This window comes from Hippoglossus hippoglossus, chromosome 23 (assembly GCF_009819705.1).
Source record: "Hippoglossus hippoglossus isolate fHipHip1 chromosome 23, fHipHip1.pri, whole genome shotgun sequence".
NCBI classification, from domain to species: Eukaryota; Metazoa; Chordata; class Actinopteri; order Pleuronectiformes; family Pleuronectidae; genus Hippoglossus; species Hippoglossus hippoglossus.
Window position 1 is genome coordinate 18,256,346 of NC_047173.1, and position 15,000 is coordinate 18,271,345.

Genomic DNA, 15,000 nt, shown 5'->3' on the forward strand with positions numbered 1-15,000 from the left:
TCTCTCCCTCTCTCTGTCTCTCTCTCTGTCTCTGTCTCTCTCTCTCTCTCTCTCTCTCTCTCTCTGTCGGTCTCTCTCTGTCTCTCTCTGTCTCTCTCTCTCTCTCTCTCTCTCCCTCTCCCTGTCTCTCTCTCAGTACGGTGTCTGTGGAGGGTCAGATGATCTGTGTTTGTCAGAGGACGAGTTTCTTCTTCTTCTTCAGTTTCAGAGACAGATGTCAGCGCCCTCTGCCTTTCAACTGGTAAACACATGTTGTGATTACATCTCATCACCTGTAGGGGGAGCTGCTGCAGCTTTTATCAGTCTCTTGCTCTGTTGTTTCTCTGTAGCTCTTTCCCTCTTCCTCCTCTTCTTCGTCCTCCTCTTCCTCTCGTCCTTTGAGCATCTCTGATCACATGATTAGGATCAGCTGTTACTACAACCTCCTCAGAAACATCAGCTCCAGGTGAGTTTTCAAAATCCCATAATTCACTGCTGCACCATCCTGTCAATCATTCAGTCAGACGAGTTAAAGTTATGTTTGTGTCTCTGACAGGAGCGATGATGCTTCGTCCAATCAGGAGTCAGATGTGAGCTCACTGGGCGGAGCTGCAGGTAAAGGTAAGATCATGATGAGTCAGGTCTTCACACAGTCGACACCACTTGTATCCAGCTCTGTGATTGGTCGGTTTCTCCATGTGTTTCAGGTCGCTGCGGCAACCCCCACCTCCGACAAATCTACACCGACCCCCCCCTCACCCTGACTCCACCCTTCAGCCCCGGGGTGAAGGAGTACTGTGCCGAGGTGACCTTTGACACGGTGATGGTTCGAATCAGACCGATGACCGTCAGCTCGTCCTGCGCGGTCCACCTGGACGAGCACCGAGGACCCAGGTGAAACCAGGACCGACCCCCGACCCTCGACCTTCGACCTCTGATCACAGATGATTCACGTTTTTTTGTTTGCAGGATGGCGAACTACCCGGTTGGCCTCGGCAACAGCCGGATCAGCATCCTGGTGACGGACGACGCTGAGACGGAGCCCGTCGTCATGACGATCTACACCGTCCACTTGTTCCGTGAGAACCGACCCAGTCTGCCCATGTTCACAGATCATGTGATGTGCAGCTTCGTCCAGGTGAGTCAGCCGCCCTCCTATTGGCTGCTGCGCTGTGGAGGAAGTGATGTCAGTTCTGCGTCTCACAGAAACACAGATTTGGTCAAATAGAGCAGACCCAAAAGTTATGTTTATCATATTGATAATGATATTATCATATTAACCATATTAATGAAAATAATATTGTAACATTTATAATACTTATCAGATGAAGTATATATATATATATATAGATAGAGTATATATCAGATAATGTCCAGAAGTTGTGTATCAGTTTTCTGTCTGATGTCACTTCCTGTGTGACCAGCGTTTACCTCGTGCTCAGATCAGAGGTAATCACCACGTGTGGCTGCAGGGGGCGCTGCCGCTCAGTAACAGCTCAGAACATATTTTCATAATCGTCTCTAATGTCTCATGTCTCATGTTTTCGTCCCCGCCCTCACCTGTCCTCTCTGATCCACCTGGCCTCAATAACTCTGAGGCAGATGCAGAGAGAGGGTGTTTAGTCATCCTGCTGGGGGGTCAGTGGGGCCCCAGGCGGGGCCCCTGGAGAACACAGAGCCCATTGATGCGGTGTGGGGCCGGTTCTTTGAAGCTAAAATGAAAGCTGCTGCTTCTCTTTGATCCGAGGTGATAACCACGAGCGCCGGAGCCCGACTCGTCTGGGCCCCTGGTTCACCGAGGGCGGGGCCACAGTGGCCCCTCTGTCTGTTCACTTTGTGTCCAACACAAGAAACACTTTGATTCTTCATCATCAGCAGCGTCTCATCACTGCTGTCTCCACGGTAACAGAGAGTCCTCATCAGAGATCACACACACAATGACATCATGTGATGAAGATAATGTTTTAATTTGACCTGCTGAATGATGTCATCACTGTCGTATTCAGGTTCTGAGCTGAGGTTCAGTTCAGAACCTGAAGCTTTGATGATCCAGAACCTTTAAGTGTGGAAGGTTCTTCAGTTGCATTTGTGCTTCTGGAGAAACCAACATGATGTTTGTTATTAACTGTTGAGTTACAGACTGGATCAGGTTCAGGATCAGGATCAGGATCCGGATCAGGATCAGGATCCGGTGTAACAGCTGCGATTAAAGTTGGAGACGATCAGTTATTAAAACATCTGAACTTCGTCTGTTCATGTTTTTTCATCATAAATCAAAACCAGATTCATCATGTGACGGAACAATCAGAACACACAGATGAATACCAGCTGCAGCCTGGTTCAGTTTAAGCTTTTATTTTGAAGCAACAGGTCTCACTTAGCTTCAGTGACCTTTGACCTCCTGAAAAACAGGCGGAGACGTCATGATTGACAGCTTAGACTGACAGTGAGAAACTTCTAGAACTTTTTCTTCTAGTTTCTGAAACAAAGAATCAAACCTCAGATTTCCAGACGATCCTCTGAGTTTCTGTTTTTCTGTTGGAGCTGTAAATTCCTGATTCTCCTCCGAGTCGTCTCCTGGTCTTTTTTTTTTGGCAGCGTCTCAGGTCTTTTCTTAAAAGCTCTTGGCAGCAGTGAGTGTGATCTGATGACTGTTGATGGGATTATGAGCAGGTTTACTCAGAGTCAGATCAGATCAGATCTCAGATCAGTTCAGATCTTTGATCACGACGCTCAGAGGATTAACTTTCTGCTTCTGCTCCGCACTGAAAAACAGAACTCGTCTGTAAACTCAGAAACACGGAGCTGAAGAAAAGTGAAACTCATGGTCACGATCTCACATGTGACAGCAGCTCCACCCCCACAGCACTGTGACGTCACACCTGCAGCTCCACCCCCCCTCACAACACGTCACTGTGACATCACACCTGCAGCTCCACCCCCACAGCACTGTGACGTCACACCTGCAGCTCCACCCCCACAGCACTGTGACATCACACCTGCAGCTCCACCCCCACAGCACTGTGACGTCACACCTGCAGCTCCACCCCCCCTCACAACACGTCACTGTGACGTCACACCTGCAGCTCCACCCCCACAGCACTGTGACGTCACACCTGCAGCTCCACCCCCCCCTCACAACACAGCACTGTGACATCACACCTGCAGCTCCACCCCCACAGCACTGTGACGTCACACCTGCAGCTCCACCCCCCTCACAACACATCACTGTGACGTCACACCTGCAGCTCCACCCCCCTCACAACACATCACTGTGACATCACACCTGCAGCTCCACCCCCACAGCACTGTGACGTCACACCTGCAGCTCCACCCCCCTCACAACACGTCACTGTGACATCACACCTGCAGCTCCACCCCCACATCACTGTGACGTCACACCTGCAGCTCCACCCCCACATCACTGTGACGTCACACCTGCAGCTCCACCCCCACAGCACTGTGACGTCACACCTGCGGCTCCACCCCCCTCACAACACGTCACTGTGACATCACACCTGCAGCTCCACCCCACAGCACTGTGACGTCACACCTGCGGCTCCACCCCCCTCACAACACGTCACTGTGACATCACACCTGCAGCTCCACCCCCACAGCACTGTGACGTCACACCTGCAGCTCCACCCCCCCTCACAACACATCACTGTGACGTCACACCTGCAGCTCCACCCCACAGCACTGTGACGTCACACCTGCAGCTCCACCCCCCTCACAACACGTCACTGTGACATCACACCTGCAGCTCCACCCCCACAGCACTGTGACGTCACACCTGCAGCTCCACCCCCACAGCACTGTGACGTCACACCTGCAGCTCCACCCCCCTCACAACACGTCACTGTGACATCACACCTGCAGCTCCACCCCCCCTCACAACACGTCACTGTGACATCACACCTGCAGCTCCACCCCCCCTCACAACACGTCACTGTGACATCACACCTGCAGCTCCACCCCCCCTCACAACACATCACTGTGACATCACACCTGCAGCTCCACCCCCCATCACACCTACCAGTCACATGAATCTCGTCTGTGACGAGTCTCAAACCAAACTTCAATTTATTAAGAATTAACAAAAAACGAGTTTATTAATCATTAGTTCGATATTTTCAATCGTTTAAATTTTTTATTTCTCTACAGTTTAAATTATAATATTAGATAAATAATCTGAAAAACATAAAATAAGGAAAAATATTATGGAATTTGTTCTTATCCTGATAAAAACTTTTACAGTTTTAAAATGGAATAAATTATCAATAATTTAAATGAATAAATCATGTGAATTAATTTTGACTTCTATAAAAACATTTTAATGTTTCTGTTTTTTTTAACATTTTAAATATTTATGATTATTTAATATGAATATGAGTGATGGTGATATTTATTTTAAACCTGGAGAAAAAGAATGATCATTGATTATTATATTTATTATTTGTGTCGTAGTTTTCTTTTCTTTTTTTGATTTGACTCCAGAATAAACTTAATAAATAACTAAATTTATCTGCTGTTTAGTTTTTCTCATAGTTTAATTCATATTTTACATTTCATCATTACTTTACATTATCTATTTATATTTAAATGATTTCATTGTTTTTATTGTCACAGTACATTTTTCACAATGAGTTTTTTCTGAAGATAAATAACAACATGACTCAGACCAAGTCCTGGTTCAGACTGAGACCAGTTCCAGGATCCAGTCTTCAGTCCTGGACGAGGTCTGTGGTCCTCTCTGTGGCGGCGGCTCTGAGTCGTGACCCTCAGGATGAAAGGCTACGGTGTGTTTGGTGTGGGCGTGTTTTGGTAGCGTGGCGGCGGCGGCTGATCTCAGAGCAGCGTCCGGTCTGTTTGAGCGTTTACACTGAGCTCAGGTACGAACAAGAAAATCCCTGTTAAGTTTTCTTGTTGCACTTTGTTGTGAGCTGCGACGCCGCAGTGAGGAATGTGACGCCGCCGCCACGAAACCTGCAGAAGAGGAGGCCGTGTGTGTGTGCTGCAGGTTGTACCCCTGTTGTGGGGACCGACAGTCACATTACGGGGACAAACAAGCGTGTGTGTGTTGTACGGTGTGTTTGACGGCGGAGTCTCTGAACTCGGGGCCAGACCTGGCGGCTCTCACGGGGCCTCTGAGCCGAGCTGGTTTATTTGACCTCTGACCTCTGACAACAGAGTTCAGAAACAAAAGAAGAAGAAGAGAAGGAGGTAGGAGAGGAAGAGTTCTGATGCGTTTTCTGGTTTCAGGACTGTGGTCTCCGAGTCCGACCCGATCGCTCCTGTGGTCTTCAGACCGCCGTCACGTCCCAGAGGCCACGTCACATCTGCACGTCAGGACACCAGCCAGGTGTGAGGTCACTTCCTGTCCCCAGTAACTCACCTGTCCGTCCATCTCTCGGTTGTCTGTCTGTCTGTCCGTCCGTCCATCTGTCTCACACCTGTCTCTCTCACATGTCTCTGTCTCTCACCTCTCTGTCTCACCTGTCTGTCCATCTCTCGGTTGTCTGTCTGTCTGTCTGTCCGTCTCGCACCTGTCTCTCTCACATGTCTCTGTCTCTCACCGTTCGGTCTCACCTCTCTTTCAGTCTGTCTCTCACCTTTCTGTCTCAAATGTCTCTGTCTCACATGTCTGTCTGTCTGTCTCAGGTCGGTGGGTGGTTCCATGTCTTAGCTGTTCTGACAATAGGACATGTGATTGGAGGGAGGTTGCCTGGCAACCAGATGGCTGTTATCACCGGTTGGTGGAGCGCCGCTTGCTGCAGGGCTGTATGACAGACAGGAAGGTGAGGTCATGTGATCTCAGGTGAGGTCATGGGACATGAAGGAGTGAGACTAATGTCAGATCACATGTGTCCTCATGGTGGCGCAGACTCATCAGTGGAATCATCCATCCTCAGGTGTTGTTTATCGGGGACTCAACCAATCGTGGGATGATGTACTTCCTGATGGAGCGGGTCAACTCCAGTCTGGAGGACTGGGGCAAAGCTCACGACACGCTGGTCCACAGGGACCTGAACGCAGGTCAGACTCTGGTCAGCTACTCGTATTATCCTCAGTTCTGGTTGGAGAAGGAGCAGAGGCCCACGTTCAGGGAGGCGCTGCTGCAGCTGCTCCACAGGTGAGTCACCAGGGTGTCACCAGGGCTGGAGATGTTCTTCAACTAACACCGATCCTCCCTCTGCTCCGACAGGTCTCAACCTCTGGTGAACTCCAACCTGACGGTCCTGGTGGTGGGAGGAGTCCAGTGGCTCAACACCAATCACCTGTGGACAGTCAGCGAGGTGCTGGACAGGTGAGAAACACGTCGCCTCCTTCAGATTCAGTCTCTGTCGACATCATCAGAGTTTGTGTTTGTGCAGTTACTCAGACGTAGCTTTGTTTGTTGAAAATACTAAAAAGTTAGGGTTAAAACATTGAGTATATAAAGTGTCGTCGGTGTAGAGCTTCACTTCCAGATCTGCAGTGAACTCAGTCAATCAGGTTCTTTTCCTTCAGAATCAATTTCACAGGCATCAATGTCCAGACTGTGGTTCCCATGACAACACGTGTTGATTCCTCCTCCTCAGGGAGGGTCTCAGTAACACCCTGGTGGTGGTGAAGACTTTAGGGATGGGTTTCCATCTTCCTGTGGATGGGATCAGATCTCTCAGTCTGGTAGGTTCTTCATATCGACTCAAATAAAGAAACAGATGAAACGTCAGTGTTATGACACTAAGTGTAAATATAATGATGACTTTTAATAATATAGTATAACTAAGTTATAAATAATGTCATAAAGTATAAATAAAGTTACAATCACATGGGTCAAACCTCTGAGGATCAGGAATCACCTGAGGTCGCGTCTCTTCGGAAACTGAAAACACCTCCCTCGTACTTTCAGAGAGAAATCCAAGATCTCGACAGAGACAACGACAACATCATGGCCACAGCGAAGCATCACGGGTACGAGGTGATTGACACGTTCAGCATCACGATGGGTCGATATAAAGAGTTCCTTCAGGGACGATGTGCCTGCCACTTTCACGAGGTAACAACTTTTTCATCAACAACTCCTCTGTCGATCTTCTTGAGTGGACGAATAAGAACAAAGGTTTCATTTGATTTCGATTCTGTAATTTCCTTGGTGCGACATCAACATGGGCGGGATCTGAAACATTTAAAATATCAGTTAGTCATGTGTCTCTGTCCTGTTTGTGTCGGTTGAAAAGATAAATACTGTGATTATTAGTTATTGGTGATTGGTGATGGAGTTCCTCTTGGAAACGTCAGATCTCACTCTACGCAGACGATGCCCAACTCTTCAACTAGCACCTGCGGTTTCTTCTTCACAGGTGGAGAGGTTTCCTTCCTTTAGGCCTCCAGGTGACACGACGTCCAACAGAACCACATCCTCCAGAACGAGGCTCAGCAGCCAATCAGCCGTGCAGGACACGGAGCAGGAGGCGGAGCCTGACACCTTCACCTATCACGTGAGAGGACCAGTGAACCAGGTGTACTCTGAGATCCTCCTGAGCCGCCTGTGTCCTGCAAACTGAACGTGTGTGTGTGTGTGTGTGTGTGTCTGTGTGTGTGTGTACATGCATGTGTATGTGTGTGTGTGAGACAGAGGAGTAAAAACAAATGAAGAAGAACATGTATGAAACTTGTTCTTCTTGTTTTATTTTGTGATTCCAGCAAAAACAAACTTTGAAGAGTGATTCCACGAAAACGTGTCTAAACATTTCATCAAACTGAAGAACCACAAATATTTTCTCACATTTGTAATAAGAATCATTTTCTCATCGTTAAAAAGAAGAAAAAATCGTCCATTTCCTGTGTGAGAACCAGTTGCTTCTACTATCGCTACTAGTTACAGCTAGTTAATACTGCTAACTTCTGCTAATGCTGCTAGTTACGTCTGCCAACTCTGCTCGTCACATCCTCGAGTGCTGCTAATCGTATCTGTTGTTATATCTGTTGATATATCTGTTGATATATCTGTTGTTATATATGTTGTTATATCTGTTGATATATCTGTTGTTATATATGTTGTTATATCTGTTGTTATATATGTTGATATATCTGTTGATATATCTGTTGATATATATGTTGATATATCTGTTGTTATATCTGTTGATATATCTGTTGTTATATATGTTGATATATCTGTTGTTATATCTGTTGATATATCTGTTGATATATATGTTGATATATCTGTTGATATATCTGTTGTTATATATGTTGATATATCTGTTGATATATCTGTTGTTATATCTGTTGATATATCTGTTGATATATCTGTTGTTATATCTGTTGATATATCTGTTGATATATCTTTGTGTGGTCCTGGCGACGTCGTACCTCCTCGTCAAGTGATGGAACTATTTTTTCAAAATCACCTTGTTTCTTAAGGGCACAACTTGCTACTTTTAGTATATAGTTGCAGTACAACTGATTCTAACTAGTTCTGATGTTTATTAACTAGTTCTGATACACATTAACTAGTCCTGTATACTAGTTAGTTTACAATGCATAGTAACTAGTTTATGTTTTCCAAAGACTTCTAGGTCGGGTGATTAGTAACTAGATTTCCATCTGCACTAACTAATTGACTATGCATACTAATTAGTTACTGATGTTTCCTAACCAGCTGCTTTGTGTCTTTTATTTCTTGTTTCAAACCAAAGATGTAAAGAAAAGTCTTATATTTTATATATTTTTATATTTAAATGTTGAATCGTTTCATGTTTTGTTTCCGTGCTGAAAAATATTTATTCTCTGAACTTTAACTTTTCGACTGTGAAAACATGAATCATCTGATTTGTTTGATTTAAATCATTGAAATGAATAAAACTTATTTTATCCAACTTACTTTTTCTGTTTTACGTCCTGAATAATATTAATAATCACGGATATTGGGCGATCCCACGGTGCGTGTCCGTGACGTCAGCAGTTGAGCCGTCCAATCAGGATGGTCGTGTTGCTCCAGCTGAATAAAGCTGCGGCTCCGGGACGCCCGCGGATCAGTGACCGAGTCAGGGAGCAGGACGCCGGGCTCAGGGGCCGCCGCCTCACCGGAGCTGCTCTGGAGGACCGAGGTGATGAGAGTTCGAGCTCCAGGTTGATGAAGAGGACATGGAGACACGGATCAGAAGAGTCCGACACATGAGTCCCGTGAGTCTGCTGCTGCTCTGCGTCTGTCCGCTGTGCTGCCGGGGCTCCTGGATGTGAGTATATTATACTTTATACGAGTATTAATACTACTATTTCACACAGGGTTACTGTGGACAGGAAACAAATCTCACTTTTAGACTTTTTTTCTTTTATTCATCAACATATGAAGTGAATGTAAATTAATTATCGGTTATTTATTATTCAGTTTTTCTTAGAATCAAAAACGAATAATCTAATAATCATAATCTGAGATAAAAAATAAAGATATAAATGTGATTGTATTGTTTTCAGTAAGATTTTTTCCTGCTCATTAAACTGTTCAGTGTTGGATAATAAAGCCAATTTTCTACTTGTTAAAATAATAAATATAAAGGTTCTGTCGGAACTATTATAATTGATATAATTATAAATAACATATAATTACACTATGCTCTAAGGTTCAGTGTTTTATAATCAACAGAAATAACCGGAGGGAGTTTTCAGGCTCCTGTGGATCCTCTGGTGTTTAGACCTTCACTCAGGGACCGTCCACAAATGAACTGATTTAATAACTTCATGTCATGTGACCCAGCGACTGCAAATCACATTCCACGTTATTGTCATATGAAACTGATCAACAATATACAAATATTTTTCAAATATTAACAACCATATAAAACATCAGAAGCAGTAAAATAAAAAAATGCGTCTCCTGTTTGTCTTTGATGTCAGTGACATGTGATATGACTCACTGAGTCACATGACACAAATCTATTAAAAACACTTTTTATTTAAAAAAGGAATTTATTGACGGTCCCTCAGTGACAGACCAATGATCCTAATACTAACTTCATCTTAAACCAACATCAATAAAATAACTTCTATTATTATTATTAGTAGTAGTAGTATTGTTAGTATTACTTTTATTATTAGTATTATTATTGTTGTTGTTCAGTGAAGTTTCTGCAGTGATCTGTCTCCCTCTGCTGTTCACTCATCATAAAACACAGATCTCTATTTTTTATTTGGCCTCAACCTAAACTCCAGTGAAGCTTATTTTCTTTTTAAAGTAAATTTAAAATTCAAATCAGTTTGTTCTGAGCTGAAGTGAAACCACCACAAACAATTATTTTCTTTCTGCTGCTTCAGGTCTGATGTGATATATCCAGTGTTTATCTTTTATTGATCATTGATCATAGACCCAGATGTTAAATAAATGTATTAATCATTTCTTGAATCAGGTGGTTGGGTGTGGCGTCGGCCGGCGGCCCGGACAAGCTGAGCTGTTCGAACCTTCCTCTGAGCAACAGGCAGAGGGAGCTGTGTCGCAAGAAACCTTTTCTGTTGCCGAGCGTCCAGGACGGAGCTCGACTCGCTATCGACGAGTGTCAGAGTCAGTTCAGACACGAGAGGTGGAACTGCTCCGTCAACCAGCGCCCTCCGGTGTTCGAACATGAGTTAACCAGCGGTGAGAGCGCAACGTGATAATAATAATGATGCACGTAACAAATAAATACAAACACATTATATTAATAAAACAAACACATTGGCCGTCAACAAGAACCAAAATATTTTTACAACTTTTATTTTTACTCTAGAATGCTAACTTGATGATGTCACTCTGACCCTCCCTCCCTCTCGTCCAATAGGAACCAAAGAAACAGCGTTTATCTACGCGGTGATGGCTGCAGGGCTGGTCCACGCCGTTACGCGCTCCTGTAGTCAGGGCAACATGACGGAGTGCGGCTGTGACGCTCGGCTGCAGGGCGGCGGCTCCGTGACGGAGGGCTGGCACTGGGGCGGCTGCTCGGACCACATCCAGTACGGAACCTGGTTCAGCCGCAGGTTCATCGACGCCGCCGCCAAAAACATGTCGACGAGCAGGGGAGGATACACGCTGGTGACCATGAACCAGCACAACACAGAGGCAGGACGCCAGGTGAGACACCAAGGGAAAATGAAATCAGCATAGTTACTATTTTCTGACCTTTTATAGAATAACATTTGATCAATAATACAAATAATGAAAATAATCTTTTAGTTTTAATATCACTCCCTGCACACGAGTTTCAAAATAAAAGCCTCTTAGAAACAAAGAAACAAAGAAAAATAATTTTCTGTTGTCATGTTTAAATTTGTGTGTCATTGTCTCACCCTGCAGGCGATTGACAGGACGATGTTGACAGACTGTCGTTGTCATGGTGTTTCCGGTTCCTGTGCGGTGAAGACGTGTTGGAGGACGATGGCGGCGTTCGAACGTGTCGGCGTTTATCTGAAGGAGCAGTACGAGCACAGCGTTCAGGTGTCGGACCGCTCAAAGAGGAAGACGAGGAGGAAGGACCAGCGTCTTCTTCCTGTCGACAAACACCAGCTCATCTTCTTCAACAAGTCTCCCAACTACTGCCTGGAGGACCGGCGCCGCGGCATCGCCGGCACCCGAGGGCGCCGTTGCAACCGGACGTCCGCTGGACCGGACGGTTGCAACCTGCTGTGCTGTGGCCGTGGATACAACACGCATGTCGTGCGACACGTCCAACGCTGCGAGTGCAAGTTCGTCTGGTGCTGCTATGTCCGCTGCAGGCGCTGCGAGAGCATGAACGACATGCACACCTGCAAATAAATAAATCACAACTGAGGACAAAGTTTCAAACATCAAGTTTCAAACATCAGTCACTACAACAGCATGAATAACATGCACCTGTAAATAAATCACACCTGAGGATAAAATCTCTCCTCGAGTCTCGTGACCAACTGGTTCTGGATCTTTGGGTTTTTTCTGAGAAACAAACTGATGCATGAAAATTTCATTTTGTCAGTAAATGTTTATTTATATTGAAATTTAACATTTCATTTTGTTGATTTCAGGAACAAACTGTCAGAATATAATACAAGTTTTATACAAATTGAAGTTTAAAAAGTAAAAAAAGTCCAGACATTTAAAATTAAACACTCAAAAGACTTACACAAAAGAAAGTTATTACAAATCAATCAAATTTCTTTTATTAAGTTTACAACAATCCAAAGTAATAATAAGTAAACTGTCAGGACGAGCTGCTGATGTGACGCTTTACGTTTTCATTTTGTCTTTAACATCTTCGGGACGTTTGATCATCGTCCACGTGAAAACAGGAAGTAGAACCAGAGGAACTCGTTATCAGACACGTTTGACTCGGACTCTAAAGTGAAGCCAAATGATCTGTTTAACCTGGTGTCTGGCTCCAGTAGCCCCGCCTCCTCCATGTTAGCAGATGGGACATGGACCAAACAAAGAAAATCAAAGTAGACGTTAAATAAATGTTTAAAGATGTTTCTGTCATTTCAGGTCGTTCTTCTCTCACTGATGTTTGTTCAAGTGTTTCTGATCAGTTTGGTTTTCATTAGTTATTTGATGATATAAAAACAGGCTGAGACGTGATGATTGACATCTGAGACTGACTCGTGATTGGTCGAGAGCATGTGTGGGCGAGGCCTCGACACCACAGCTCCACACGATCACTACTGCACAGACTGTAAATAATTATCATCACCACAAGATGGCAGCATTTGTATAAGAAACGTTGTCCATTTTTATTTACAGTTGATTTTTCACCACTGAAACAAAGTTCAGGTCCAGGACAGAAAATTCGAGGCAGGATTTGTGGTTATCAGAGTAACCTCCGGTTTAATTGAGAGTTTTCATTCCATGCACGTTCACTTCGTGGAACTCGTACAGACGAGGTTCAGTTTTAATGAGTGAAGAAACGGGGGGGGGGTCTGGAAGACAAATGATGACGACTCAGCAGAAAGAGTGTGTGTGTGCGCGTGTATGTGTTGTGTGTGTGATGACAGAGCAGAAAGATTCAGGAAACAGAAAACAGACACAGATTCTTATTTACAGGATTTCCTGCTATTCTTCACACACACACACACACACACACACACGTTTGTACTTTTATCTTAGTGAGGACACTCATTGACATAATACGCTCTCTTACCCAAACCTGATTCTAACCCTCCAACAACCCAACTGGTCAAAATGTTCTCACTCCGTCGGTCTATGCTTAAAATGGTCCTCACAAAGGTATAAGTACAGGAACACACACACATTCTAACCTTTGCTCGTGTGTGTGCGTACGGTCGTGCGGTCGTGCGTGTAACCTTCACTGTCCTTTAGTTTTTCATTTTGAGTTAAATGAAATATAAGTTAATTTAGTTTGAACCAGAGTCTGAACCATGAAGCAGGATTTGTGGTCATCAGGTTAACTTCAGGTTTAATTCAGAGTTTTCAGTCCTATGAAGCTCGTTCACTTGTTATGGGGGTAAATCACCATGGTAACTTATGATCAAACAGTATAAAAGCTCCACCCACCCAATTCCTTTAAAAGATGACATCAGCGCTTAGAGAGGAACCCGTGGAGCTGGTGTGGATTAGAAAACCTGAGTTAACTTAGATAATAACCAGCGTCATGTGACCACTTTGCCTGACTGTGATTGTTAGGTTAAGTTCAGCTGGATAACGGAAAGATATCCTGGATATGTTGAACTTGCTTCATAGAACAGAACTCCAATTCATTTTATTATTGACAATTATAAGTTTAATTAGTAATCATTTGAATTGATCAGACTTTTATAGTTTTAATTCTGCCTGTTTTTAATATTTTACAGTGTAAATGGTTTTGTGTTAAAACACTAACATCAGAAAAATGAACAATCGATATAAACGCAAAGAAAAATAAACCCTGGAAATAACATATAATGTAAAATACAATATTCATAAACAGAATAAATACGATGGAACACGACAGTTAAATAAAGATGTGTATTACTTTTTTTGTGTTTGTCGTTTGTGTTTTGATCAAACGATCAGTTTGTGTATGAAGTTGACAACATGTATGTTCAGTAAAAACACGTGTGTGTGTGTGAACATTGTCCTGAGGAGAAGTGTGTGAATAAAACACCTGAGTCAGCTGATTTTACTCCGACCTCGTTGTCCAGGAAACGGGGGGGGGGCCACAGGAGGTTGAAAAGAGTGGGACGCTGCAGACGTCCTGGACAGAAGAGAAGAAGAAGACATGGAGGACAGTCGGAGTCTGAAGCTGCTGCTCGTCTCCCTGATGATGATGATGATGATGAAGATGTCAGCTGCTGCACAACAGGTAACTTCATTCATTCGTTTGTTCAGATGAGATCTCTCGTACGTTTCGTAAAGTTCGTTTCCTTCTCCTCAAAACACAGATTTGAATTTATCAGTTTGCATTTTTAAGATTCGCTCGACTGAAGAAAATGTGAATCAGTTCTCAGATTATTTTTATTAAACACTTTGATCTTCAGTCAAAACAACCTTTGACTGTTTTTCTGCCAAATATGAGAAAATGTGAAACAAATCTAACTTGTTTTATTTCTGTGTTGTTTATCTATTGATTACTATTGTTATTGATCAATCATCAATACATATGCACATGAAAATAAACAACAGAGGAAGAAAAATAAAACAAATAACTCATTAAAACTCAAGTTTCATTAAAACTCTTCATTTAATGTTAAAAACTTCGATCATTGACAAGTTTTTACTGATTTAGTCATAAAAACTATTATGATGATGATGATTATTGTTTTTGTTATTGTTGTTATTACTATTATGTGGATTAAATGAATTTAGTTTATTATATAAGTAAAATTGTATATCTGTGTGTGTATGTGTTTGTGTGTGTATATATTTGTATGTATACATATATATGTGTGTATATGATTATATATTATATTGATGAATAGGTCTTTATCTAAATATAATCATGTACATTCAGTTTAAACTGAAACATTGTTTTTCAGAACTTCTGCTCGAACTCGACGGTTGTCAGGACTCGGACGTCGTGTCACTCGTGCAGCATCAGTCTG

At 43.5% G+C, this 15,000-nt stretch overlaps 3 protein-coding genes and 1 long non-coding RNA gene across 7 annotated transcripts in view; 3 read left to right on the forward strand and 1 right to left on the reverse strand.

The window, feature by feature from the left end:
- Positions 1–15,000, forward strand: part of cped1 (cadherin-like and PC-esterase domain containing 1) — a 26,384-nt gene that overhangs the window by 9,311 nt on the left and 2,073 nt on the right. The window contains exons 11-23 of one of the 3 annotated variants that reach the window (XR_004613078.1): positions 137–241; positions 330–445; positions 536–594; positions 687–873; positions 949–1,117; positions 5,242–5,341; positions 5,641–5,777; positions 5,892–6,112; positions 6,185–6,286; positions 6,561–6,648; positions 6,875–7,021; positions 7,326–7,609; positions 7,641–7,673. Coding sequence is in view for 2 of the 3 variants with exons in the window: in XM_034578292.1 (XP_034434183.1) it covers positions 137–241; positions 330–445; positions 536–600; positions 687–873; positions 949–1,117; positions 5,242–5,341; positions 5,641–5,777; positions 5,892–6,112; positions 6,185–6,286; positions 6,561–6,648; positions 6,875–7,021; positions 7,326–7,529 (1,641 nt within the window). In the remaining variant the exon portion in view is untranslated. Of the gene's footprint in view, positions 1–136; positions 242–329; positions 446–535; positions 601–686; positions 874–948; positions 1,118–5,241; positions 5,342–5,640; positions 5,778–5,891; positions 6,113–6,184; positions 6,287–6,560; positions 6,649–6,874; positions 7,022–7,325; positions 7,674–15,000 lie in introns of those variants that run through there. The other 2 variants (XM_034578292.1, XM_034578291.1) reach the window with 2 other exon arrangements.
- Positions 8,882–11,774, forward strand: wnt16 (wingless-type MMTV integration site family, member 16). The gene is made up of 4 exons (XM_034578314.1): positions 8,882–9,200; positions 10,368–10,594; positions 10,776–11,065; positions 11,288–11,774. The coding sequence occupies exons 1-4, from the start codon at positions 9,109–9,111 to the stop codon at positions 11,744–11,746; spliced, it is 1,068 nt and encodes a 355-aa protein (XP_034434205.1). The 5' UTR covers positions 8,882–9,108; the 3' UTR covers positions 11,747–11,774.
- LOC117757311 overlaps positions 14,072–15,000 on the reverse strand; it is a 28,601-nt gene continuing 27,672 nt past the window's right edge. The window contains exon 3 of the long non-coding RNA XR_004613084.1: positions 14,072–14,153. This is a non-coding gene — a long non-coding RNA (uncharacterized LOC117757311). The remainder of the gene's footprint in view (positions 14,154–15,000) is intronic.
- stab2 (stabilin 2) overlaps positions 14,180–15,000 on the forward strand; it is a 40,762-nt gene continuing 39,941 nt past the window's right edge. The window contains exons 1-2 of one of the 2 annotated variants that reach the window (XM_034578281.1): positions 14,180–14,261; positions 14,935–15,000. The exon at positions 14,935–15,000 is cut by the window's right edge and continues 59 nt beyond it. In XM_034578281.1, the coding sequence (XP_034434172.1) occupies positions 14,220–14,261; positions 14,935–15,000 (108 nt within the window). In that variant the 5' untranslated portion in view covers positions 14,180–14,219. Of the gene's footprint in view, positions 14,262–14,931 lie in introns of both variants that reach the window. The other variant, XM_034578282.1, reaches the window with a different exon arrangement.